The 27904-nt window shown below is 35.9% G+C and overlaps 1 protein-coding gene across 3 annotated transcripts in view; it reads left to right on the top strand.

Moving 5' to 3' along the window:
• FANCC (FA complementation group C) overlaps window positions 1-27904 on the top strand; it is a 296231-nt gene that overhangs the window by 229320 nt on the left and 39007 nt on the right. For all 3 annotated transcript variants that reach the window (XM_074205082.1, XM_074205083.1, XM_074205084.1), the window contains 3 exons: window positions 4817-4973; window positions 21566-21618; window positions 23018-23117. In XM_074205082.1, coding sequence (XP_074061183.1) covers window positions 4817-4973; window positions 21566-21618; window positions 23018-23117 — 310 coding nt within the window. The remainder of the gene's footprint in view (window positions 1-4816; window positions 4974-21565; window positions 21619-23017; window positions 23118-27904) is intronic.

Here is a 27904-nt window from a genome sequence, read left to right as displayed (position 1 = left end):
ACGTGCTTCAGTCTGTGTTTTGATATCATCAGCTCTCTCATGGTGGATCACATTCTTTATCTTATCTATCAGAGAAGTTACTTCCACAGTTGATGTTGCTAATTATAATTCCCTCCATCCATTTCTTCCCACCACTAATTATTATATTTTCTCCCTCTTTTCACTCTGTCCCTTATCAAAAGCGTGCCATGGGACAGCAGAGTGGCACAGTGGACAGCACACCAGCCCTGGGGCCAAGAGGCCCCAAGCCTACTTCCCACCCTAGAGACCCAGCACCCACCCATCCCCATGGTCCTGGACAGGCCATCCAATCCCACCACCTTGCAAAAGTAAAAAAGAAAATGTATTATATTTGACTATCCTCTCCCATGATCTACCCTCTTCTCTATCCCCTACCTCCCCTCTCCTTTCTCCCATTCCCTTTTTCTCCTTTTTCTTCTAGATTTCTATGCCCTATTAAGTATATATGTTGCTTCCTTTCTGAGTCATTCCCGATAAGAATGAAGCTCCTTCATTCCCCCTCACCCTCTCACTTCCCCTTCTTTAATACCATTTCAAAAATTCTTTCTTGACTCTTTTTCCACGAAATATCTTAATCTATTCTATCTCTGCTTTCCTTTCTCCCAGTACATTTCCTTTTCATCCATTGACTCCATTTAAAAAAATATATTGACCTTTAAATTCATCTCTCTCTTGTGTCTCAACTATAAAAGCTCCTTCTAACTGCTCTAATAAACAGCAAGGTTCATGTGAATATTGTCAGTATTATCTTCCCATGCAGGTATACACACAGTTCATTATTATTAAGTCCCTCATAATTTACCCTTCTTGTCCACCCTCTCTATGCTTCACCTGAATCCTGTACTTGAAGATCAGACTTTCTGTTCATCTCTGGCTGTTTCAAGAGGAACATTTGAAATTCCTGTTTCACTGAAAGTCCATCTTTTCCCCTGGAAGAGGATGTTTAGTTTTGCTGCATAGTCTATTCTAGGTTGCATTTCAAGCTCTTTTGCCTTGTGGAATATTATATTCTAAGACCTATAAGCCCTTAATGTGGATGCTGCTAAGTCCTGGGTAATCCTGGCTGCAGCACCACAATATTTAAATTGTTTTGTTCTGTTCTGGCTGCTTGTAGTATTTTCTCTTTGACTTGGGAGTTCTGGGACTATAATAGTCCTGGGAGTTATTAAATTTTTTTTGGATCTCTTTCAGTAGGAGATCAGTGGATTCTTTCAGTTTCTATTTTGCTCTCTGCTTCTAGGATATCAGGACAATTTTCCTGTAGAAATTCTTCAAAAATGGAGTCAAGGCTCTTTCAGTTAACTGGATTATTTTTAAATTGTCTCTTCTCAATCTGTTTTCCAGATCTGTTGTTTTTTCAATAAGATATTTAATGTTTTCTTCTATTTTTTTTTCATTCTTTTGATATTGTTTTATTGTGTCTTGATTCCTCACAAGTCATCAGTTTCCTTTAGCTCCATTCTACATTTGAAGGATTTGTTTTCTTCAGAGAGCTTTCCTGTCTCCTTTTCCATCTGGACAATTCTACTTTTTTAAGGTATTTTTCTCTTCATTAACTTGTTGAACTACTTTTTCCACTTGACCTAAACTAGTTTTTAGTATGCTATTTTCTTCAGCATTTTTTTGGATCTCCTTGACTAAGCTGTTGACTTGGTTTTCATGTTTTTTCCTGCATCTCCCTCATTTCTCTTCCCATTTCTTCCTCTACCTCCCTTATTTCTTGGAGGATTTAGATGCAGAAGCTGGAACTTTCTCGTCTTCTGATTGCATGTTTTGATCCATGGGACCAAAGTAATTGTCTATGCTCAGGTTCCTTTTTTTTTGTCATTTCCCCAGCCTGTGCTTGATTTGGGGCACTCCTGAGCTTTTGAATATTATTGGGATGCTCCACGAGGACCTCAGGATGTGAGGCTCTGACTGCTCTCCTGCCTGTGCTCTGGTCTGTGGGTGACAATGGAGGCTCCCAAACTGCGACCAGGAGCTGAATATGGACAAAGCACAAGAGTCTTGTCCCAAGCCTGGAGGAGAGTCCTCAACAGACTCCCCCCACCCCCCCTTTCTTCTGTGGACTGAGAATTCTGGTCGCACTTGCCAGTCGTTTCGCTGCTGGGTGGCTCTGTGTGCCTGCTTCCGTTTCCTGGGATCTGGGCTGCACTGAGGGTCACAGCTATGCTTATGGCTGTGTCTGCACTGAGGGTCATACTGACTGCCACTCACTCTGGCAGAGATTTTGCCTCTGATCTTCAAAGTTGTACTTGGTGCTCCCCGGGTTGCCAGGTCAGGAAGCTTCAGGGAGCCAAGGCTCCCAGGAGCCAGGCCACCAGGCACCCAGTGGGCTGTTCCAGGAAGACTGGAGCTCCTTGCTCCAGTGTGATAATCCTGGTTGTGCTGCAGCCTCCTCCACCCCTGTGGAACAGTTTTCCCACAATTTTCCAGGCTACCTTGGGCTGGAGAATTGCCTCACTGGATCTTTCTGTGGGTTCTGTCTCAAGGATTTTAATTAGAGCCATAATTTTAAGGTTTTTGGAATATTTTTGAGAGAGCTCCTAAGAAAAGCTGTTCTCATACAGCTATCTTGACTCTGTCCCTGTTTCCAGGATTGCAAACAGGGTTAAATGAATTGCCCAGGGTCACATAGCTAGTAAATGACTAAGACCAGATTTGAACGTAGGAAGATTAGTTTTCCTGATTCTAGGCCTGGCATTCTGTCATACACTTTGAATCCTGATTCATACATATATTAGCTAGATGACACTATGACAGGAGGCCATGAGAGGCAAATCAGGAAAATGGCCTGAATTAGAGAGAGAATTGAAGAGATGATTTGAAGAGCAGAAGGCAAGCAGAATTCCTGTGTCCACAAAGATGGTTCAGCATGAGGCAAGAATTGCTGATGAAAAAGAAGTGACTGATTTCAAAGGAGGACACAATTGGTACTTCAGGTTCATGAAACAGAATGGACTAAGTGTGCATCCACACAGCAGACTTGCCCAAAAGATGCCTGAAAGCTATGAGCAAAAGGTCCTTGAATTTCATGATGAATAAAATTTGAGTTCAATAAATTTATGAAATTTTTTTTAATTTTGAGCCCCCAAATTAAGGTGCCTCTTATACATGGGGGAAATATCATATTTCTCCCTTTTTTTAAAGGAAAGTCCCCAAGTTAGTCATGTCTTCATTTCTTTCTGGGCTCTATTTCTGAGTTTTTGGACTTTGTCCTTCCATGTCTCTTCACTGAGTTACAGGTACTTTCTCAGCTCCTCCCCCTTTCTCCCACTTTTCAGTTTCCTTGTCTTTCCCTCATTAGAACAATAGTAGCTCAGTAGTTCCTTGAGAGAAGGAATTTATTTTCTTTCTGCTTCTATTTTTTTATTTTCATAGCTTAGCCAGTTCCTGCTCATAGTAAGTTTAATAAAAGTTTGTTGACTTGACTGAAGGAAATAAGAATGAGAAGATTTCAGGGAGACATGAAGTCTGTCTTCAAATATGTGTCAACAACTGTTATACAAGAGATTTTTTTTCCTTTTATCCTAAGAGGGAAGAACTGGGAGCAACAGAAAGAAGTTGCAGAGGCAGATTTAAGCTTGACTTAACCAGAGTAAAATCATTTTCACAGAAAGTATTGAACTTATTCTATTGAAAAAGAAGACACTCTTACTCTTATTGAAAGTCTTAAAGCAAAAGCAATATAACCACCTATCCCATGAAGTGTAGAGTAGAAGCTTTTTCTGATATATATTGAACAGAGTGATAATTCTGGTAATGTGATAACCAAAATCCAGAGTTTTCTTTCTTCTTTTTTTTTAAAGGTTTTAGCAAGGCAGTGGGGTTAAGTGACTTGCCCAAGGCCACACAGCTAGGTAATTATTAAGTGTCTGAGGCCAGATTTGAACTCAGGTACTTCTGACTCCAGGGCTCGTGCTCTATCCACTGCACCACCTAGTCACCCCTAAACTAAATATATTTTTGGAAAAAGGAGAGAGGGAATTTATTGTCTCATAATTAGATTGCATTGTAAGAAGAATTTAAATATGAAGAAAGGGATTGGGAGAGTAGGCATCAAATGAGCTGCTTATCTGAAATGAGCATCCTGTGATGGTTTGGAGCCATCAGCACCTTTGCATTCCTAATGATTCCAGATCTGAACCCCAATGTAGATGCTGCCCTTTTATAAAGGCAATAAGTTTTAGATCAGGATTATCTGCATTAATAGACTGCTGACTCTTCAATCCTATCATATGAGACTTGTTTTTTATACTTATATTTTAATAGGAAAAAAGGGTAAATTATGTTATAGTCTTCCCTGACTTCATTTCATTAGCTAATGGATTTCCTTTGATAATTATGATATTCCCAGTGTTAACAATGTGACTAAGGTCCTGACCCAGTCATTCCCCAAAACAGTCATTGCCATATTTGTTCAAAGTAGTTTTTACATTACCAGTTTATGTACATTTCCTTTCCCAAATCATCCTTTACTTGTTTTTATTGAACTTAATTTTGGAGTTACTTGTCTGCAAAGCTGGTGAGTTGAGGTTCCAGCATGTGTTTCTGCTAAGTGAACACTAATTTAATTTATGGTAATCTAAAAATTCATTACTGAGAATAGAAAAAAATGTTTATTATTCATTTTGAATGATAGTATTTTGAAAACTTGTCAACTTTTTTGTGGACTTAATTTCTTTTAAAACTTATGGATATGTGTATAGCATATGTATGACGTATGTATACACACACACACACACACACACACATATATATATATATTTAATTTTATTTTTTTCTTATATAAAAGGAAGAAGATTGCCCTTTCTGAATCAGCTGTACTCTCGCTCTGGCTCCGTCACCTTCCTAGCCTGGAAAAAGCAACATTGCATCTTTTTGAAAATTTAATTTCTAGGCACAGAAATTTTCCAGAGGAGATGGAATGCTTTATAAAAGATTCATTACTGGTATGTGTGATGTTTTGATAACAAGAGAATTTTTTAATATTATGCTTAATGTAAGTTTATCTTAAATACAAGCAAAAATAGTTGGTGCCCTTGAAATTAATCTTTCGCTTTCTTCCTGGTACCTAATGTAGAGAATCCTTCCTATGAACCTTGCACATAATATGGAGAATTAAAGAAAAACTTAACATGTCAGGTCAATTGTAAGTGCTTAGTGAGTGCTTACTTTTTTTTTAAAAGCAACTACGTATTTTCCCTCCCAATAGTTCCTTCTTCTACTTAACACATACCTCCACTGAACTGCCATTTTCTTTTCCTTCAACAATATTGATCTTTTTTTAAATTTGTAAAATCCTAATTTTGAAATAAATACGAATTTGATATTTTAGTGGTGAATTCTTTGACCTTGGAAATCTATGAAACAGAGACATAAAAAAATTATCCTTAATCCTTTTCTGCAGGGATAGTGGCAAAATGTCTAAAAGAGGGACCATCTGTCAATATTAGCTTTACTAATTAACTTAATATCCTAAATGTGAGATTGTCCTTTTCATGATCCATGTATAGTACTTTTGGAGGAAGTAAATCACATCAAACAACAATATTTTCATTAAAATGAATTAGAAGATGAAAACATATGATAGCTAAATTGAAAAAAATCTCACATGTTCTCTTTGGAAAAATAAATAAAGGAGATGGAAGAATCGGTTTATGCCATGGGCCCAAAAACAATAAAAAAGATTTTATGGGATGTTTGGTCATCTCATATAAGGTTCTCATCACAATAGCATTTGAAAAAAGATTACAAATAAGATAAATTACAACTTATCCAGTGACAAGTACTGCAAAGGATGAGAAAGCAGGGAAGTTCTATGAAGAACTTAGAATGTGAAACTCAGGTTCCAGCCAAGATGGCGGAGAGAAGACAGGCACAGTTCTAAAATCTCCTGATCTCTTCCCCATCTATCACATGAAACAAACTTCTTAAAAGAAATCCAAACCACAAAACCCAGAAAGAAAAGCCAGGAGAAAGAACATCTACCTTGGGATTTGTCTCCCGCAGCAGCCTTCACTGAGTACCGGCGGATGAGTCTAGGCTCAGAGGGAGGATCAGCCCCGGATCAGCCAGATTGGCAGCTGGGTTGGAACTGGGAGTCTGGGGGGGCCGGAGAGCCGGACCTGCTGGATCAGCGGTGGGGCAGGATGAGGGGGGCTTGGGTCTGTGGGGAAGCAGAGGCGCTGGTGTTGGTGCTGTCCCCCTGGAGCTTGGGGAAGGGGCTGTGGGGAGAGGTCTGGTGCAGGAGAGCTGCGGATACCATAACTGGGCTCCTCCGGTTCTGAGAACCTCTGAGGGCACACCTCCATTGCACTGAGGCCTCCTACAAAACAAATAATTGCAAACTACTTCTGCCTCAGGTCCAGGTGTGTGAGCAAAAGAACTAGCCCAGCTGAGGAATGACCTCAAGCCAGGGTAAAGCCCACCATTGATTGAAGGCAAAAGAATTCAATAGCTCCAATTCCTTCCCTCAAGCAAAGGGAGAAGGCCTCTCAACCAAGGTCACAGACACTCCAGAGAAAGCAACCAGCACCTCCTACTGGCCAGCCAGGGAAACTGCACTCAGTAAAGCCTTTAGCAGTCCCAAGCCCAGGTGAACCAGCCCCGCCCCCCCCCCCCCCCAACTCAAGGTCTTAGCATAATGAAGAAGGGTCAGCGGAAATATGGATCCATAGAAAAATTCCTGGAAGGGAGACCCCCAACTCAGAGAGACCTGGAACCTCTGAGGAGAATATAATCTGGTCTCCAGCACAGAAAGACTTCCTTGAAGAAATAAGGAAGGAGCTTAAAAATTTGGGAGAGACAATTAATATCTTACAACAAGAAAACAAAACCTTAGAAAGTACAATTGGACAAACACAAAAGGAGAGTAAATGCAAAAAGAAATTAATTCTCTCAAAACCTCATTTGGTCAAATGGAAAGCTCTTTCAAAAGTAGAATTGACCAGTTTTGAAAAGGAGTTACAAAAGGTTAATGAAGAAAACTCCTCCCCCCAAAAAATAATGGGAGTCTACAGAAACTAATGACTCCATGAGACAGCGAGAGTCAGTTAAACAAAATAAAAAAATAGAAGCAAATGTAAACTACCTCATCAACAAAACCACTGACCTCGAGAATAGATCGAGGAGAGGCAACCTGAAAATTATAGGACTTCCTGAAAACATTGAAGAGAAAAAAAGCCTGGACTTAATATTACAGGATCTAGTGATGGAAAACTGCCTTGATAGCATGGAATCGGATGGCAAAGTAGTTATTGAAAGAGTACATCAATCCCCACCAGAAAAAGATCCTAAAATGAAAACACCAAGGAATGTTGTGGCCAAACTGCAGAACTATCAGATAAAAGAGAAAATCAAAATCCTGCAAGCAGCCAGAAAGAAACAATTTAAATATCAAGGAGCCACAGTAAGGATCACACAGGACCTTGGCTGCAAGGCAAATGGGATTAAGTGGCTTGCCCAAGGCCACACAGCTAGGTAATTAGTAAGTGTCTGAGACCGGATTTGAACCCAGGGACTCCTGACTCCAGGGCTGGTGCTTTATCCACTGTGCCACCTAGCTGCCCCTAGATGATATTTTGATTTTTTTTTTAAATAAAGCAAATATCTGTCCTTTCTCTCTCCCATCCCCATCAACTAATACTCCATTGAGGATTGAAGGGAAAGGGAAGCAAAGAAAAACATAATCCCTGCAACATAGTCACAATAAAGCAAAATATATTCCCACATTATTCAAAAATTCATGTCACTGTTCATATATTAATATCATATTTTCATATTATGGTGAGAATTTTAAATAGTCTTCTAGAATCATGGTTATTTTCTGTGATGATCAGATTTCTTAAGTCTTTCAAAATGATGGTTTATGTAATGTTCTGTGGAATAAATTGTTCTGCTTCTTTGCACTTCACTCTTCATCAATTAAAACTGAGGTTCAAATGATGCCCTTTTCCCCACTTCTTCTACTTGTGCCTCCTGATTATGTGAGATGTGTTTCTCCCCTTTTTCTCATTCCTCCTTTTTTCTTCCCTATTTTGTCTATTTAATATTTCTCTGTTTAATATAATCAGAGTATAACAAAAATCAGATCTTCTATCTTATTTGATTCCTCCTACAATACCTACTGACATCAAAATTCTTAGACTATTAATATATTATCTATCTGCTTTCCCATTAGAATACAACCACTTGATCCTCATAAAAATCTTTCCTGATGGCTTATTTATATTTGCATTTTTGTGTTGTTCTCTTGTTTTTCAAAGTCTCTACTGCCTTGATTTTTTAATCATAAATTCTTAACTTTTTAACCATTAAATTTTTGTTTTGAATTCCAGATTTCCTCTCTCTCTCTCTCACCCCTCTCTCACTCACTGAAAGGCAAGCATAATACTTATTGTACATGGAGTCATGCAAAATATTTCTATGCTACCCATATTGCATAAAGAAAAAGAAAGTTAAGAAAATGATTATATATAGCTTTATTGATTGGGAATTTTTCATTAGGACTATTTTTGTTTTTGTTTTTTTCTGATATCATGATTGCTACTCCTACTCTAGCCCTTTATTTTTTGTATGTATTTGTTTCAATTTTGTTTCTTGTAAAGAACATATTCTTGGATTCTGATATCTAATCCATTTTGTTATCTGCTTCTGTTTTTATGGATTAGTTCATCCCAAAATCAGTTACAGTGACTTACTGTGCATTTCTTTTTTGTTGTTGTTTACTCATTTTTGCAGCCTTTTTCTTTATTCTGAACTTGGGTGCTGCTTATCTGTGAGCTGGGATGAAGATAGAAAAGATCACTCTCCCAAACTTCAAACTTTTTAACCTTGATGTTTTCATAGCTACTTCTGTGATTTGTACATTTTCAGTGTTTCCTTTGTGGTATGATCTGGGGAGAGCCATTGTTGCTGCTTTTCTGGTCTGTATAATGGTCCTTACCTAGGAAAGTCCCCGACCTCCTTGTGCAAACATTAGTACTTCTTTCTGCTCTGAAACTGCAGCTAATAACTAGGACCCCTTTTCCTTGTGATTGCAAGTGCTACTTTCACCCTGGACCTGGGCAATGGAGTGCCATTATCCTCACAGGGAACTTGAAATCTCTCAGACATGCTGACTTTTCCACAACCTATCCACTTGCCCCCTTGGCCAGCTTCCATCCTAAGGTCAGAGTTGTCTTTACAACTCCTCAAATGGCCTGGCCTGGCAAAATGTCTCAATCTACCCTTTTAATGGTTCTATGCTGCTCCAGAATTCAATTTGAGATCTTATTTTAAAGTTGTTTAGATGGGAATTTTGGGAAAGTTCAGTAGGAATGCTCCTTCTGCTGCTTTGATTCTCCGGAATATTTTGAAGTTCTCCATATCACGTTTTTCCCTCTATAGAGTTATATTCTACTTTGCTTTTTGGAGGATAGTATTCCACACTCTCTGCTTCTTTAAAGAAGTAGCTCCTAAATTTTGTATGATTATTTCATAAATTCTTTCTTTCTGGGTGCTTTTAACCGGAAGCTCTGGGTTTGGACTACTATAGTGTTCTCAGAGTTTTCAGTTTGGTTTGTTTCTAGCGGTGAATGGTAGTTTATTCCTGTTTCCTTTCTACCCTCTGCTTCTAAAAGATCTGGGCAGATTTCTTTTATAATTTCTGAAATATGTCTAGGCTCTTTGGTCAGGGTTTTTAAGTTGTACAGCGATCTTTAAATTCTCTCTCTGTTTTTGTTAAATGATTGTCTACATTTTTTCTATTTTTTTCCAATCTTTTTGTTTTGTTTTAGTATTTTTCTGTTTTTTTCATAAAGTCCATTAACTCCTTGGTCTATTCTATTATTTCCTTTATGTAATCACTTTCACTACTTTTTTAAATTTTTGCATCATTACTTCTAGGAATTCTAATATATCTTATGGGTTAAGTTCTTTTTCTTTGAGGCTTTTCTTACATGTGTTTTGAAGTTCTTCTGTATTTTTGTCCTAGGAGTCCTTGGCTTCTTGATAGCTCTGACTTTTTTTAAAAAAGCCATTCTTCAGCAATCTTCTCTAAGGACGTAACCTAGCATTTCTACCCAAACTTGGAGCTCTTTGGAAACTGGAGTGTTTCTGGAAACACAAACCCCACTCCCAGCTACCTTTCTGAGTAGGTAATTGAATTCAATATCTACTCTGAGCCACTGTGAGCTAGGAGCTCTACACATTGTGTCTGTGTTGGGTCTTTGTTCCATGACTTTCTGAGCTGGTCTAGGACTTAATCCAAGGAAGCTTTAGAAAAAGACCTGTGTTGCAGGCCTAGGAACTCTGAGTGTTGAACTCAGGCTTCTGGCCTCTCTGGGAAACCCCTTAACTATTGGCTTGGGTCTCTGGGAGTCCCTGCACTATTGGGTTAGCTGGGAGTCTCATAATCCCCAGTTATTTCATAATTCCTCCTCTAATCATTTGTTTGTAAGTTGAATTTGTATTCATAGGAGTAAAAAGATGACCTATTGTAGTTTCTCCTTTAATTTCCTGATCGTTACTGAATCTAGCATTCTTCAATATTATTGGAGCAGTTGTAGGGGGAGCTTAGATATACTACTTCCAGTTTTACCTTCTTGCCTAGTCTCTCTTAAACATAACTTGTTCAATGATTAATAAGTATATTTTTCTTTTGGAAGAATCAGAGTTGCTCTTTTTAGGAATTGTGATAAGAATACATAGGGACTTTTGGGAAAAATTCAGAAATATATGGCATGTTATAGCTATACTAATCTTTTTTTCAATGAATTTCATTAATATTTAAATATTTTCTCTTTAATTTTCATAACCAGAAGAAATTTTCAGTATCAAAAACTATCTTCATTGTTTTTTGATTTTGACAAATGAAATATAGAGAAGAGGATCATTTTTTCCACAAACAATTATTAAGTTAATTGACAGATAATCAAAAAGGCAGCATAGATTTGCATTTTCTCTTCAGAATTTGGGGTATATGTTATGTAAATTTTTTGTGTGGGATGTTCTGAGACCTGCTGATACATAAATTGGACTATTTCCCCAAACTTCCCTTTTGTTGGAACCTAGACATTTTTTTAACTAGGTCCCCTATTTTCTTTCACTTTTCTTTCCTTTAAATCTTTTTTTTGTCAACTTATTTTTATTATGTTTTAATTTATAGTATTTTCTTCCTTTTATACAACTTGCATCATAAAATTATTTGCTTTATCCCTCATCCAAAAGAAACTGATTTTTCTTTACCTATATTTCTTTTCAGAATTAGAATTCTGAAATTAATTGGGATAACTTTATAAAAATATGTTGTTCTTATTGCTTTAGTCTATAGGAGGATAAAATGAGACCTAGTTCATTTGAAGGTTTTACAGTATGCTGAGGCTTTGATAACTAGCAAAAAAAAAATGAAAAGTAAAGAAGAGCCTTATTAGAATATCTAGTACTTCCATCTTCTGTCAGAATCATAAGTCATCTCAAAAAAGTAAGAATACATCCTATTTTAAAAACATTTCTCCAAAAAAGATTGTAGAAATTATTCTTTGAACCCATTTGAGGTTTTGTTCTTACTGTCAGTATTATTTTCAATTTAAGTTGATTTGCTTTTTCTGTTTTAGAGCCCTTATTGTCCTTCAGTCTTTTGTAAAACAAATAATTCCAAGTATTTTAATTTTTTCATAGACTTTATTGTTCAGCTCTAGTTATTTTTTGGTTATTGTCTGAATCTTCTACCTTTTTTTACTAACAGAGCTCAGAGATGGGCAAAGTATTACTTTAAAAATGTAACACTTATCTATATATTAAAATGGAAAAATACTCGCATTAAATAACGCAAGCACAATTTTTGGCCTCCAATTTATGATGGAAAATCATCTTCATTAAATCAGGCAGTTATTTCTACCTAGGACAATTGATTCATACTATTTGGAAGAAAAAACATCAGGTTTTATTAGATAAATTATGATGTTTAAAAGGCCTTTTTTTTTCAAGAAAGGAACAGTCATGGGAAGTGATATTTGATTTGATTTATTATACAGTTGGCAGGATATGACTTTAGAGTGCATTATGGTTCAAGAAAGTAATTAGAGTACAAAATGATGAGCACAAAGTCACTGATTATTTTGGAAGGTCCTTATTAGAATACTTAAAAACTATAGTGCCAAAAGTCAACTAGAAAAAGAATGAGTTAGTGATATGACTAAATGATTATAAATGTAATTTGAATAACCTGTTCCACAATTTTATCATCTGACTCATTTATCACAGTAAAATATCAGAGAATAGTGGCATGACTATGAATAAATATCAGAGAGATCCATAGGACCCAAATAATATAAGACTGCTGTGCATGCTTCTTCCTACAGCAGGAACCTGATATCAATTACATTATATTTGAATTCTGAGAGTCATTAAAGTGTGATGGTCTAAGTAACTTGTATTTTATATACTGTACTGTTAATTATGTTTTTATCCTTTGGGAAAATACATAATTAGACTGGAAATTCTGTACTTACCAAGACATAATAAAAACAAAAGATAAAAAATGTTATACAGGTTGTATATTGGGAAGTGACCTTCTTAAATGTTCTCTGACCTTTTAGGAACTGCATTTTCCAAAACAGCTACAGGAAAATAAAGAAAATTATGTGAACAGCACTAGCTTTCTGAAAGGACATTTTGCTTCTTAAATGAAAATAATTTTTATTTGCTTTCTCAGCTCAGCTTGTGACTTTCTCTCCCTCAACTACCTGCCTACCCACAATATTTTGTTGCCCCTAAATGAATAACAGCATTAACCCCAGTTTGTCAATTACTGTGTAGTGTTGGAAACTCTTCAGAAGCAGAAGTTCTTGTATTTCTGTGACAGCCAGGGTACAGGAAGACTGTAATCCGTAAATTCAGATTCTGACCTTAAAAACTGATGTCACCTCAAGCTCTCAAAGCCATTCACTAATTATGCAGCTTTCTTGGCACCATCCACTTTCCCAAGCCTGGCTCAGAATCAGAAGTATGTTATGTTTTCCAGTTAAGATTCAGCCTTTGGATTCCAGAATGCTATTGTTTGGATTCGACATGAGAGTGGAAAGTGCTGGGTGGGTGGCATGGGGACACCATGGAGTGCTACCATCCAGCATGCCAGGCTTTAGTATTATACTCTGGTTCCCATGCCCTTCCATTACCCTACTCCTTTGGCCAATCCACAACTCTGACATTACTACTAGAGCCAAAAGAACTGCTTACTCACCTTTCACAACTAGATTTGTTAATGAAAAAGAGGTATGGAACAGTGGATAAGTGAAAGAAACATACAAGTCAGTGATACAGATATATTTTTTGTAAATACATTGTTTTTTAAATCATATTTTACTAATGTTTTCCAGTTAAGAATCTATTGAGCTGAACTAATACTTTTTTTCTCCACTGGTGGCTTTTTCTAAAATATTCAAACCAATGCTAATCTTATTTACTTATATATGGGATAGGATTCCCAGTGAGACCATAAAATGTCTTAAATGAAAATTCCTTATTTACAGAGTTTTTAATCCACTTTTATTTTCTAATAACTAAGAAGATATTATAAAAACTGAAGATTTATTCTGTGCTGAATAGAATCTATACTTGAATGACCTTTCAGTAATGCCTTGGTTTTGAATATCTGTTATGTATTTTCATTAAAAGGTTAATCTTTAATCTATAGAATTCAATTTAAGAGTATAAAATAGGTTGTCTTCTCCCCCCCCACACACACACTACTAGGAACAATTACACTTGTGACTAAAAGACAGTAAGAATCTAGACTCCCCATACTGGTTATACTAACTAATGTGAGCCTCTGGGGGGCACCAGATCCTTTGATACCATCTATTTTTTTAAAAAGGTTTTATTGATGCCATTACATGGTTGCTTCAGTACACATCTCATTTAAGATTGAACCCACCTTAATTATAATGAAAAGCTATTAATAAAATTATCTTAGTTACATGTAGCCTTTTTGTTCAAATGTCCCTGGCCATGTGTCAGACTTTGCTATAGTGAGCACATCTGACAATATACACAGTACTTTGCTAGTAGTCCTCTGCTTTTTTTGCCATCAACAGGTTGGTGTGTTACATTATCTATTTTGAGATCTTGAATGGTTTTTCAGTTACTCAAGATCTAATGATCTTTTCTTTTTTAGTGATCTTTCTATCTACATTGTAATTTCATTATGTATATTCTTTTAATTCTTTTTTCTTCCCGTGTTGCTCTCAGTTCCTCATATTTATAATTTCTTCCTGTAAAACAGTAATCCATTAATCATAAATTAGAATGTTTTCAACTAATCCCCATTTGATTGCTGCCTACTTTGTTTTTAATTCTTTGTTACTAACAAAGGGTGCTGCCCTGATTATTTTGGAATGCATTTTATTAGGACTTTATTTCTGTCTGACTTCCATTAAATATATAGTGTGATAGCTAGATCAGAAATTACTAAGAATTGGGTTCCCTTTATTGCATTATTTCAAATTGATATTTAGCACAGGTCAAATTTCCAGTTCCATCAAAGTGCAATAGTATTCCTGGCACCATCCTTTTGCAAAGTAGGGAGTGTCATTCTGAAGTTTCTTTTTCCTACTAGAATTAGAGAACTGCAGAATAGTCAGAGGGGTTAAAAGGAACCACAGCAATAGTAAAACTGGGCATCTGCAGAAGTCAAGGACTGATATTTTAGGCAGCAGAATGCTGCCTAAGGATCCTTCATTCAGACCAGTCTGCAAAAGTCATCTGATCAAAAGAAACTGGGTTTAAATCCTGTAAGAGGAAAACTGCTTTGCTTGGACTTTTATTTAGTGTTCAAACAGGACATACCTGAAGTAATTGCCCCTTTGTCCTGCATTTCTTTTTTTTCCCCATTCTCTGTACCATAGTATTAGAATAAGCTTGTTTACTTAAAAAGCAGAGGTACATTTGGTGTTTGTTAAGTTAAACAAAAAGTATAGGAGTGACAGATTTATCACTAATTAAACAGTAATTGCATCTTCTAGAAAAAAAGAAGTCTTCACACATAAACAACATCTGGTAAGAATTAAAAAGAAAGAATAAATTTCCCAGATAAAAACTTGTTGAAAGCAATTTGTATATTTTATTACAAATAGATCCTGTAATGTGAAATGGATGTTTACATTCTTGCTTAGTGGGGGTTTTTTAAGCACTGGCAGAAATAAAGATAAGATAATGGTACAATGAGAAAAAATATATCAAATAAATATACCTTACATTAGTGGTGCTAGCTGAATTTTGATAAAGTAAATCATTTTAAATATAGGCAAAACTGGTGCTTATCATATGTAGAAGATAATATCCTGATAAGCACCAGTTTTGGGAGGGATGGAAAAAACAGACTTGCAGATGGGAAATAGGAAGGGCCATTTTTTTTTTTTCTCCTTTTAATTTTATAGAAAAGAGAGTAGCCAGGGCAGCTAGGTGGCATAGTGGATAAAGCACCAGCCCTGGAGTCAGGAGTACCTGGGTTCAAATCAGCTCTCAGACATTTAATAATTACCTAGCTGTGTGGCCTTGGGCAAGCCACTTAACCCCGTTTGCCTTGCAAAAACCTGAGAGAGAGAGAGAGAGAGAGAGAGAGAGAGAGAGAGAGAGAGAGAGAGAAGCCTAATTCTTAGAAATTCAGAAGCTTTATGTTTTTATAATCTGGATAACATATCTGAGCATTAAAAAAAATCAGAAATGCTATATATTCTACATATATTTTCTAATGATACTATGAAATGTACTAAATGAATTTCAATAAGTTAACTTTGATCTCCATATAAAAACTACTATTACTTTAATTTAGTACATTAGTACAATGTAGCACACAAATAATTTAGACTATTATGAGAATTTTGCTGATGGGAAAAATTGCCTGAATTTTGCTTTTGTGATTTGATGTTACCATACTACTTCACTGATGCTGTTGTATTTGAATGTTTATCCAGGGATTCACTGAACTTAAATGATGTGCTTGTGGAATATAAAGAGTTTTATTTTCAAAGTGTTAAGTAAAAACTGTTCAAAACTTCAAGGCAACAGAAAGAAAACTGTTTTTAAATAAGAACTTCTACAATGACTGTTTAAGTACTTTTTCCTTGCCTCCTGGTGACCTTTCTGTTTAAAAAAAAAAACTAAAGGATCATAGGCATAGGTTAAACAACTGAAAGACAAAAGTTTTGGATAAAAGCACCCCTTCAGAGACAAATGCATAAGATAAAAACACAATTTGAAAATGCTAAAAAATATTGAAGTTAGTTAGACAAGCTAGATGCTTATTTATACTAAAGGTATTATATGAGGGAAAGCAAAGTTCTAATTATGTTTTGGTCAAATGAATGAAACAAATCAACATTATTTCGAATTTCTTGATTATTGTGATTACAATCTTATTCTATGTATTTGATGAACATTTCTTTTTTCCAGTTGGAAATTATATTAATACTAAATTAATTCCTAACTAGCTCTTTGTATATATTTTGTTTGGTTTTTTTAAAAGCCCTTCATGGGTCCTTTGTACCTTTCCACTCTTCTTTATCTTTTTTTTTTTTTTTTTGCAAGGCAATGGGGTTAAGTGGCTTGCCCAAGGCCGCACAGCTAGGTAATTATTAAGTGTCTGAGGCCAGATTTGAACTCAGGTACACCTGACTCCAGGGTCGGTGCTCTATCCACTGCACCACCTAGCCGCCCCCCCCAACCAGCTCTTTGTGTGACTTTCTTAATGTTTAAAGGAGAAACTGGAATAACTAGGAGAACATACTGAAACCAAAGCAAAGAGTAATTGGCTAATGTAGCTAAAGGTATCTTAGAGATAGATGATCTAATTCAGCTACCTTGTGTTACAATTGTGAAAGCTCAGAACAAGAGGGGGCTAAATGACTTATTGATGAATCTCACAACTCACTAGGGATGGAATCTACTTTAATTAGGAACCCTTACTATAATCCAGTATTCTTAGTTGAGTACTTATTATGCTACATCATTTTAATTTTGCAAAAAATTTCAAAGTAATTATTTTTCCCTTCAAATCTTCCTCCTTTCTTACCTTCCTTACTACTGTACAGGGCCACTCCATCAGGTTCACAACCAAGAGTCATCCTGGATTCCTCCTTGTCTCTTAGCCCCCCTCATTTCCAATCTGTGACCTAGGCCTCTCTATTTTACCTTTGCAGCATCTCTCAAATATGCCCCCTTTATGACATTGACACCATTTCAGGGCAGGCTCTCATTCCTCACACCTGGATTATTGCAGTAGCCTGCGGGTGGGTCAGCCTGCCTCAAGTGTTTCCTCATTTCAGTCCATCCTTCATTCAGTCACTAAAGTGTTTTTCCATAGATAAAGGTAATTTATCCCCCCCCCCCCCCAGCGAACTCCCTGGTTTCCCGTTGCCACTACGACCAAACTCAAAATGCAGTTTAACATTTGAAGCCCATCATAACCTAGCCCCTTCCCCTTTCCCTCATTTTACCCCCTAACATGTGTTCTTTGATCCAGGGACACCAGCCTCCTGGCCCTTCCATGAGAGACTCTGTCTCTCTGCTCTGAGTTCTCTCTGATTTCCTCCATGCCTAGAATGTTCTCCTTACTCTACTATGCTTGCTAGACATATTGGCTTCCTTTAAGTCCAAGAAGCTTTCCCTATTCCCTTTTGGTCATCACTGGCAAGATTCTTGCCAGAGCTCTCTTTAATAGACTGATCTTTTACATGGAAGATGGTCACCTACCTGAGACCTGAGTGTCGTTTCAGAAAGGATCAAGGAATAGTCACTATGATGTTTGCTGCCTGACTATTTCAGGAGAAATACCAAGAGCAGAATACAAGTCTGCACATCTGTCAGTCTGCCCAAGACCTTTGAAAACCTTGTTCTTCCAATCATGGCAAAATTTGGTTACCCAGAGAAATTCATCACTATTGTCTATAGTAGTTCCACAATAGCATACTTGTACAGATTTTGGATAATGAACGATGCTTTTGTGCTTCCCCAGTCAGCAGTAAAGCAAGCTTGTGGGCTTGCTCCTGTGCTCTTCAGTATGATGTTTTCTGCAATGTTGTCAGACATCTTTGGTGAGGATAAAAATATCATCAAGATCAGGTTTCAACTGATAGTAACTCATTTAACTTGAAAAGAGTTACAAGTCAAGTCCAAGTCAAAAGCAAAGTAGAAGTAGAAGGGGAATTGGTGCATGACTATATTTGCGGATGATTGTTCACTCAATGCCAGCCTCTGAGAATGAGTTGCAGCAGAGTATGAATTGATCTTTGCCATCTATGCTAATTTTGACCTGACAATCAATACCAAAAAAATTAGAGTTCCTCCATCTGCTAGCTCTGCAGCAACTATATATGGAACCCTGGATTACAAATAGAGAAATGGAGACATTTTGAATGTTGTAGATAAATTCACTTACCTTGACAATATACTTTCGAAGGATGCATCCCACGTAGATGATAAGTTTGATGTATGCATTGCCAGAGCTAGTTCAGGGTTTGGGAGACTCCGAAGGGAAAGTATGGGAGTTTGGAGGGATCTGACTCAAAATGAAGGTCTACAGAGCTGTTATTCTAACTACACTGTTGTTTTCCTGTGAAACCTAGACAAAATTCCATGCCACTTCCACTTCAGTTTACTCAAGAAGATCCTGAAGATCACCTGGCAAGGTAAGGTACCAGTCTCTGAGATCATCTCTAGAGTTGAACTGCCAAGCATTCAAATTCTATTGAAGAGAGTGTAGTTTGAATGCCAGATGCATGCTTACCCCATAAAAAACTATTTTATGAAGAACTTGCGCAAAGAAGCTCTCAAACGATGGTCAGAAGTGATAAAAAGGATCTCTCAACTTAAAGCTGAAGAACTTTAATATTGACTATGAAACATAAGAAATGCTGATCCAGATCATCCACCATGGCAGGCCCACATTAGAAAAGGCACTGCACTTCATGAGAAAAGCAGAATTGTAGAAACACAAAGGAAATGTGAGCTGCACCAATCCAGAATCACTTCCACTCTAAATGTGTTAAGAGCACTTGGTGTTCAATCTATGGTGATGTCTTCTGCACTTATATTGGACTGAACAGCCACAGCCACACATTGAACCCTGATTTCAACATTGTGATGTCACTAATCTTCGAAAATGAGGGACCAATGCCAACAACTCCAGTACTTCAACATGACATGAAAGTAATCCTGAATTTTTTAAGGTTATATGAGTGGAAATCATTTACTGTTCATACCAAGGGAAAGATTTTGAATATAGGCCTGTCAACCAACAAATATATTAATTGTTTCCGGCAATGTTGTCAGCCGATATAAATTCAGAAACATCATGCTAGTCAACATAAAGTGATTATGTTAGATAAAATAATTCCTGATGACCTACTCCAGTGATCTTCCTTAGTCGAAAGAATACTCATAACAATGAAATAATCAGTGCTTAATGATTTGGAATGAATATACTATTAATGTATTTCTTACATTTTATTTTTATAATCCAACTTTTGTTTAAGTGTCTGAGCATTTTTCTGCAAAATATGTATTAAGGGTTCACTATTCTTAGAACGTCTCATACATATCAGTTATAGGTTGATATCTCTATTACACACACACACACACACACACATATATATATATATATATATATATATGGAAATTGAAAAGACAGGTAGTTTACTTGCCTGAAGTTAGAGTTGGAAAAGTAATCTGGCTTTCTTCACATTTCATGGATCTAACCTTTTTTGCCAGATGTTTCTTAAGTAGATAATTTAATTGTGGAACATTGTAGTTATTTTGGATATGGGTGCCAAGTTCCATGGAGTTTAGAACAAGGAAAGAGATGACAAAAACTTTTAATTCAGATATTATTTTAATTTAGATTAATTTAATTTAGATAATCTTTTTAATTTAGATTAATATCATTTAATTCAAATATTTCATTTTAAGGTGTATAGGATTGTAACTTAAGTGTCATAAGGCTTTATTCTATATTCCCTGCATATACTCAATATTGTATACTGTGTATGTATATATGTATATATATACACTATATTGTATACTGTGTGTATCTATGTATATATATATACACTATATTGTATACTGTGTGTATATATGTACACTATATTGAGTACTGTGTGTGTATGTATGTATGTATGTATGTATGTATGTATATATATGTATTTTATATTGTATATATACAAACACTGTCCCAACACATCAGAGCTCACTCCTTTATCAAAGGTTGCTTGGAGAAACTTCTGTCATTGAGAATGCTGTGCCTCAGCAACCAGCTGTGAGCGTTCTTGAACACTAGATGGCGTACATTCAATGCTACAAAGCAAAAATGAAACATGGAGATGAGCCACCTTCCTTTTTTAGAGTGTTGTCAAAAACAAAGCTTGAGAAACCGTCTCTTGGTTTCTAGGAATTGGGAAGGTTGTTAGTTTTCATTAGTTGGTATCTTTTGTTTTTTAAACAGAGTCGAGATTTTTTTCTTTAAGCCACTGTAAGGAAATGCTTCCTAGACAAAGTCATATAATTTGTAACTCATTAGGACTTAAAAATGTTTCTATTCTAGATGCCTCTTACCATTAAAGTTTGTGTGTTGACAATTCAGATATTGCCTTCCATTATTTCTCTTTTTTTGTGAGACAAATAGTTATTTCCCCTCAGAATGATTACATGGATGCTGTTGTAGTCGGCACTCGATTTTAGTCCCACTTAACAACATAACTCACTTAGACAAATTACTTTGATCCTTTTTGTGTATCAAGGTCTTCAATCTGGTGATATACTACTAGTCACAGAATAATGGCCTTGTTAAATATATACAGTATGTAGGAGATTTTACTTCTAAAAGAACTTTTATCATTTAGGAAGGTATTATATTCTTAAAACTATATCACTTATCATCATCAGTCTATCAGCATGGATTTATTATGTGTCAGTTACTGTCCTGGGTGATCCAAACCCATGTAATGATCCCTACTCTTAAGAGGCTTCTCTTCTAGTAGAAGAGACAGCATAAACATATATTAATGAGAAATGAATAGAATACTCATACAATATAGCCCTTTATCTTCATATTAAATTAGTTTAAAGGACCATAAATTTGTGGGGGGTTTTGGTGTTTTTTTTAATCACTAGAGTGAATGGTGGTTTTTGCTTCCACAGGGAGACCAGGTTTCTAGAATACTTGCAATATATAGACTTCTTTGGTGCATCCAAAGAAACAGAACACATGGTCCATAATGTCAAGGAACTTACATGAGCAAGTAAGATGGAAACAAACATATAAACAATAAATATAAATGTGAAATTTGGGGGGGGGGACGACAGTGAGTGCTTATTTCTTCCCATCATAAGAGTCACTGAATAATTTTACTCTTTTCCAGCCTAGGAAAGAATATGATTTTAGTCTTATCTAGCCCAGAAAGCTATTTTTCTTACCCTAGTTATAATAATATAAAATCCATTTTCTTTGTAATGATAGCTAATTGTTGATGTCATTTGTGTTTTCTTGTTGCTATTTTTTCTGTTACAGCCTCAAGCAGCCTGCCATCCCAGCATATTCAGAATTGTTGATGAAATTTTTCGGTAAGTGACATTTAATAGTTATGGGGCAGTTAATATAAAACAATCAGTTTCAAAGCTAAATTTCAATGACTGACAAAAATAATTTTAGACTTTTGATGATTTGGAGTTTAAGTCCTTTGCATATGTACTAGCTTTTTCCTCTATTGGGAAAAATACAATTACCTAAAGAAGATACAGGAAATAATCATATTCAGAACAGACAATTTGAATTTGAAATTGTAAACTTAAAGTTTATTTAAGATACGTGTCTTGTTATTTGCTTGTTGGTATTCTATTGATAATGTCAAAGCAGTGTTGGACTAATTCACTATGGGAGTTTCTCAGCTCAGAATACTGGGAAGCAATATGTTTAGCTTACCACATGGGGGCCAACTATTCATTATGAGCTGATTTAAAGTCTTAGAAAAGCCTTAGACCATAATTGTACTGTTTTTGTTACAGCATTCTTCTGAAAGGAAAACAAGCCATGTGTATAACTTTAAAATCCATGAGCTGTATTTCTTCAGAAAGTTCCACTAATGGGAAAATTAGCTTTAGTTGTCTTTGTTCTTTGGAAAGTGAATTAGGTCTCCTAGTATAAATTCCAGAGATAAGGTGATCACTGGTATGACTGAATTATTATTGGATATTTGGAGAATGGCGGGGGGGGGGGGTGTTTACCTTACCTCTTGAGATTGAACTGAGGGTAGGAGATTCTGATCACCTTTGTAGTATTAAAAGGCAATTCTTTATCTAGGATATAGTTAAGATATTGAATATTGTATCTAAAGTTCTGCCCCTCACCAAAGAAGCTGACATATCTTATGGTAATATCACACACACACACACACACACGCTTAAAGATTGAATATTCTAAGTGAAAAATTTTAAATAAGAAAAAAATGTTTTTAGTATGGTTATGTTTGATGTTTTAGATAAAAGCATATGAAAATAATAAAGCAAGATGTTACTGTGGATTATAGGTAAACTTATTTTACTTATAAATGTTTATAGATGTTCATTTTTTTAAAGACATTCAAAATAGAGGAGTTGTATCAGTGCAAAAATCTTGATAATACAACATCCATTTGTTCACCCAGATTTTTTATTTGTTTGTATGTAAATTTGACTATTTGGGTTTTGTTTCTTGGTTTACAAAGTTGGTAATACTTCTTTTCATTATTGTTAATTGAATGAAGGATCTTATAACATATATGATAAAGCTTATCCTGACAAAAAGAAAAAACTGCATAAATAAAACTGTGCTTAGCAGTTTTAAGGATGTTTTTGGAAATCTGATGAATTGAGATAGTTCAAAACATAAAAAGAATGTTTTTACTATTTCTCCCCCTTTCAAATAATGCCAGTGTGACTTATTTTAATAATCAAACCTATTCTAATTTGATTTTGCAATGCTTAGGAAGGCGCTACTGGAAACCAATGGAACATCAGAAGTATTGACTATTATACAAATTTTTACACGATGCTTTGTTCAAGCCTTCCAGAAAGATAATGAACAGGTTTGTCGAATTGTATTATTTACCTAATTATCAAAAAAGTCTTATATTCTGGAGTGTTATAGAGAAGACAATTAAGTAAATGCATCCAATTAAAGCAAAGCCACTGTAATGAAGATGCTTTTTTTTTGTCCATCTCCTACTTTCATAGTTAGAGACATTTCTCCTGTATTGTGGCAGAGCAGTATACTATGTAATAGTATTCCTTTACATGAAGAATATTGTTTCCTGTGACTTCTGTCTGCTAATCTGGAATGTGCTTTTGAAGTGTCACTTAAACTCTCCTCCAGCTTTTTAGGTATTCTTTGATCTACCTGAAAAGTGCATTGTGAGAATGTACCTCTAGTATTGGAAATCTCAACTGGAAATTCTCAAATAATTTTATCTATGATCATTCACTATGCATTTAACCATAGAAGTCAAGGCCAAATGAGAGATGGATGTCAAGGATGTAATGGAATATTATTGCTTTTTGGGGGGAATTATGATAAGGTACACTTAAGGAAAACCTAGAAAGACTTCGGTGAACTGTTGCTAAATGAAATGAGCAGAACCAGGAGAACAGTGTATACCTTAACAGCAGCTTTGTGTGATGATCGATTATGATAGACTCAACTTCTCTTAGCCTTACAGCAAAGACAATTCTAAAAGACCTGTAATGGAAAATGCCATCCACATCCAGTGAAAGAGCTATGGAACCTGGATACAGATTAAAAGCATACTATCTTTACCTTTTTAGATTTAAATTTGTTTTTTTCTTTTTTCCTTCTCATAGTTTTCACCCCTTTATTCTTATTTTTCTTTCACAATATGACTAATATTATTGTTCATGTATAATCTGTATCAGATTTCTTACCATCCTGGGGTGGGGGAAGACTGAATGACTGAACCACAGCAACCTGCAGTGAACAAGAGAGGGAAGAAAGGAAATTAGTATTTAAAAAAAATTAATCTGAGTTTAATGAACACCCTTCTCTCTCATAGAATATTTCCATATGCAAGTTAAACAGAAAAAATTGAATATGCAAAGTAAATATTTGTTTTTGTCTAGGGAAACCTATATGTAATAGGTTATGTTAAAAAAAAAAGTTTAAAACTTGTCTTGCTTGCCTGTTTCCTTCCAAATTTTGTGTGTGTGTGTGTGTGTGTGTGTGTGTGTGTGTGTGTGTATGTGTGTGTGATTTCATTTTGTTTTATTTTCGGCAAGGCAACAGGGTTAAGTGACTTAGTGACTTGCCCAGAGTAACACAGCTAGTAAGTATGAAGTATCTGAGGCTGAATTTGTTTGTTATTCCTTGTCATGAATATAAACAAGAAAAATAAATCCACATTATTTTCCCCATCCAAAAAATGTATGAGTTATTCTTCATTTAGTTCTCATCCCTCTTTCAAGGGATGGCTAACATGTTTCTTCATCCAGCCTTTCAGTCATTGCATTGTTTGGAGTTCTTTAAGTCTTTGAAAGCTGTTTTTCTTTATATAATCATTTTTACTATATGTGTTGACTTTCCTGGTTTTGCTCATTTCATTCTATTTCATTTCATGGAAGTCTTCCCAGTTTTCTCTGAAACTATCTCTTTTTGTTATTTTTTATGGCATAATAATTATACCATAATTTGTTAAACAATTTCCCTATTCCCTTAGTTCCTAGCTTTTTATTATAAAAAGTGCTAGTATAAATATATTTTTACATATGGATCTTTCCCCTTTTTCTTTGTTCTCTTTGAAGTAAGACTCAGTGTCCTTGGGTCAAAATATTTGTGTAGGTTGATTACTTTTGGGGGACAAAATTTCAAATTGCTTTCCAAAATGCTTAGATCATTTCATATCTCCAGCATTAATGTCCCTGTTTTCACACAGTTCCTCCAGTATTTTTCATTTTCCTTTTATGTCTTATAAGCATGAGGTAGAACCTCAGTAATGTTTTAACGTACATTTCTCTAATAGTGATTTGATGCACTTTTTTGATAAGACTGTTGATTACTTAGATTTCTGCCTTTGAAAACTGTTAATTGTCTTTTTATCATTTGTCTATTAGGGAATGATTTTCATTTGTACGTATTTTAATCTGTTCATTATATATTGTTACATTATATTTCCATTAATGGAATATCACAGGCATATTAGTTATTCAAATCCAGAGGAGAAGAGGAATCTCTTGAAATTCACTCTTTATCTGTGCCAAGCAAGGGAAAGTAAAAAAGTTTACCGTAATAGAAATACAATAAAAATAAGCAGAAATCTGGACTCATATTGAGAGAGAGATAAATATGCCAAAGACAGAAGCATTAGTTAAGAAGATTTCTGCTAAACAAACAAAACTACAAATAGAGAGGGTTGATTATCAAAATAGAATGAGGAAAGATGCAATAATTTATGTATTTGGATTTGGCCTGAAAGAGTAGGAGAGAAAAGAAATTTGGGATCCATTGTACCTAATACTGATTTTTTTTATATTAAGATTGGTGAAATTTATTCTTTCCTTTTCAAGTGCCAGTATTTATTTTCTGTTTATCCCAACTACAACTATATTATTCCATCCAAAAGAAATTATTTCATTTTTTGAGAGGGATTAACTATGAGGAACTTAATGATGTTGAACTGCTTGTATTCCTGTATGGGAAGAAGATATTGATAACTCATATGAACTTTCTTATTCATAAGAGCAGTTAGAAGGAGCATAGACAAGGCACAGGAAGGAGCTGAATATGATGATATAATACAGTAAAAAGATGAGTAAATGGGTGAAAGGAAAGTATTGGAAGGGAAGAAAAGGAGAGGAAGAAGAGGCTAAGATATTTTACATAGGAGTCAAGAGGAAGCTTTTACAATGGAGTAGAATGGGGAAGGCAAGGGGGAATGACTGAGTCTTCATTCTCATCAGAAATGGCCTAGAGGAAATAATATACACTCTTTTTTTTTTTAGGTTTTTGCAAGGCAAATGGGGTTAAGTGGCTTGCCCAAGGTCACACAGCTAGGTAATTATTAAGTGTCTGAGACCGGATTTGAACCCAGGTACTCCTGACTCCAGGGCAGGTGCTTTATCCACTATGCCACTTAGCCGCCCCTATAATATACACTCTTAATAGGGTATAGAAATCTATCTTGCCCTAGAGAAAAAAAGAGATTTAAAGGGATGGGATAAGAGGGGATGGAAGGAATAGGTGATAGAAGAGAAGGAAGATCATGGGATACAACACACTTCTGATCAGGGACAGGGTAAGAGGAGAGAAAGGAGAGAAAGAGAATAGAAAAAATGAGAGTGGGAAGGAATAGAGTGGAGGAAAATACAGCTAGCAATAGCAACTATGGGAAAAATATTGAAGAAATTTCTTTGGTGGACTTATGATAAATAAGGCAACTCATCCCAGAGACAGAGCCATTGGAATCTGAACACCAACTGAAAGTATATATTTTTTCTCTCTCACTATTCTTGAGGTTTCTCATCCTTTTTGGGGGGAGGGGGGTTATGCTTACTCTCACAACAAGATTATTATAATATAAAATAGAATGAAGTATAAAGGCTAAAAGAAATCCAAACAAAAAGGGATAAAATAGAAATATTAGATATAATATTTTGATATAATAATCCCTGTTGATTATTAAATGGAAATCTAAAGGATCATGCTTATTTTCTGGTACTAGGTAGCACCATTAAAACAGCTAATTGCATGCTAGTGCATAAAGACTGATAGATGCAGAAAAGCAGAAAAATTAAATAGATATCTTACAGACTCAATGCACATTGAATTAAGGAAGAAAAATATCATTAAAAAAAGACATGAATTTAAATGGAGCCCACAAAATCTTATCCTAAATAATGAGTGGATCCCAGAACAAGCTTAGAAATCATAACTGTTAGGAACTGTTGTGTATGGGAGCATTGTAAATTATCTTCACCTGGTCTCCTTGAACACCAGAGGTCAGAGCACTTAGAGATTTTGATGGAGTACTTGTCTCATTTGTCATCCTTGTTTCCTGCCCCTTCAATTCTCTCCTGGGGAAGATAAAGGAGTCCGGAAGTGGGACTCAACATATTGATATCCATACTGGTACAATAAAGGCAGAGTTATCTGAGTAAAGTCCAGAATAAAGATATAGCAGATACAAGCAAGAGAACCAGGTGACATCCCAGAGCAGAGGACTCTGGAGAAAGTAACAGGTAGATTTGTTAATTAGGGGGCTGATTTTAAACAAAGAGGAAAGGGGCGGCTAGGTGGCATAGTGGATAAAGCACCGGCTTTGGAGTCAGGAGTACCTGGGTTCAAATCCAGTCTCAGACACTTAATAATTACCTAGCTGTGTGGCCTTGGGCAAGCCACTTAACCCCATATTTGCCTTGCAAAAAAACAAAGAGGAACCAGCAACAGTGAGAAAACAATTAAGTATTTAACTGTGAGGAGTCAGCAGAAAGTAGAGTTTCCAAGGCAGTGCCCCAGGGGATGGAATTTCTTTTTCTAGCAGCTGGCCAGTGCTGTGAATGGAATGCAGAGAACCTGCTTGCTGTTCATTTTGGCCACAGTTGCTTGCCTGACTGCCCTGCGTGCCCAGGCCCCTGGACCTGTGACCAGCTGCAGAGACCTTTGTTACTGATGCAGACCTTGATGTGACAAGTTTCACTCTGGAAGCCACAGCAAGTTTCACTTTTTAGACTACAGCTGGGCACAACTCTGCTGGCTTTTGCTCGTCAGCAGAGAGCTGTGAATGGAATATTAGCTGTGCTTCCTGTGTGGAGAGTGAAGGTGTCACATGCTATTGGACTGTTTGTAATGGCATTAACTACTGTTTAC

This window comes from Macrotis lagotis, chromosome X (genome assembly GCF_037893015.1).
Source record: "Macrotis lagotis isolate mMagLag1 chromosome X, bilby.v1.9.chrom.fasta, whole genome shotgun sequence".
NCBI classification, from domain to species: Eukaryota; Metazoa; Chordata; class Mammalia; order Peramelemorphia; family Peramelidae; genus Macrotis; species Macrotis lagotis.
The sequence above is the reverse complement of the archived record's forward strand: the minus strand, read 5'-3'. Positions and strand labels throughout refer to the sequence as shown.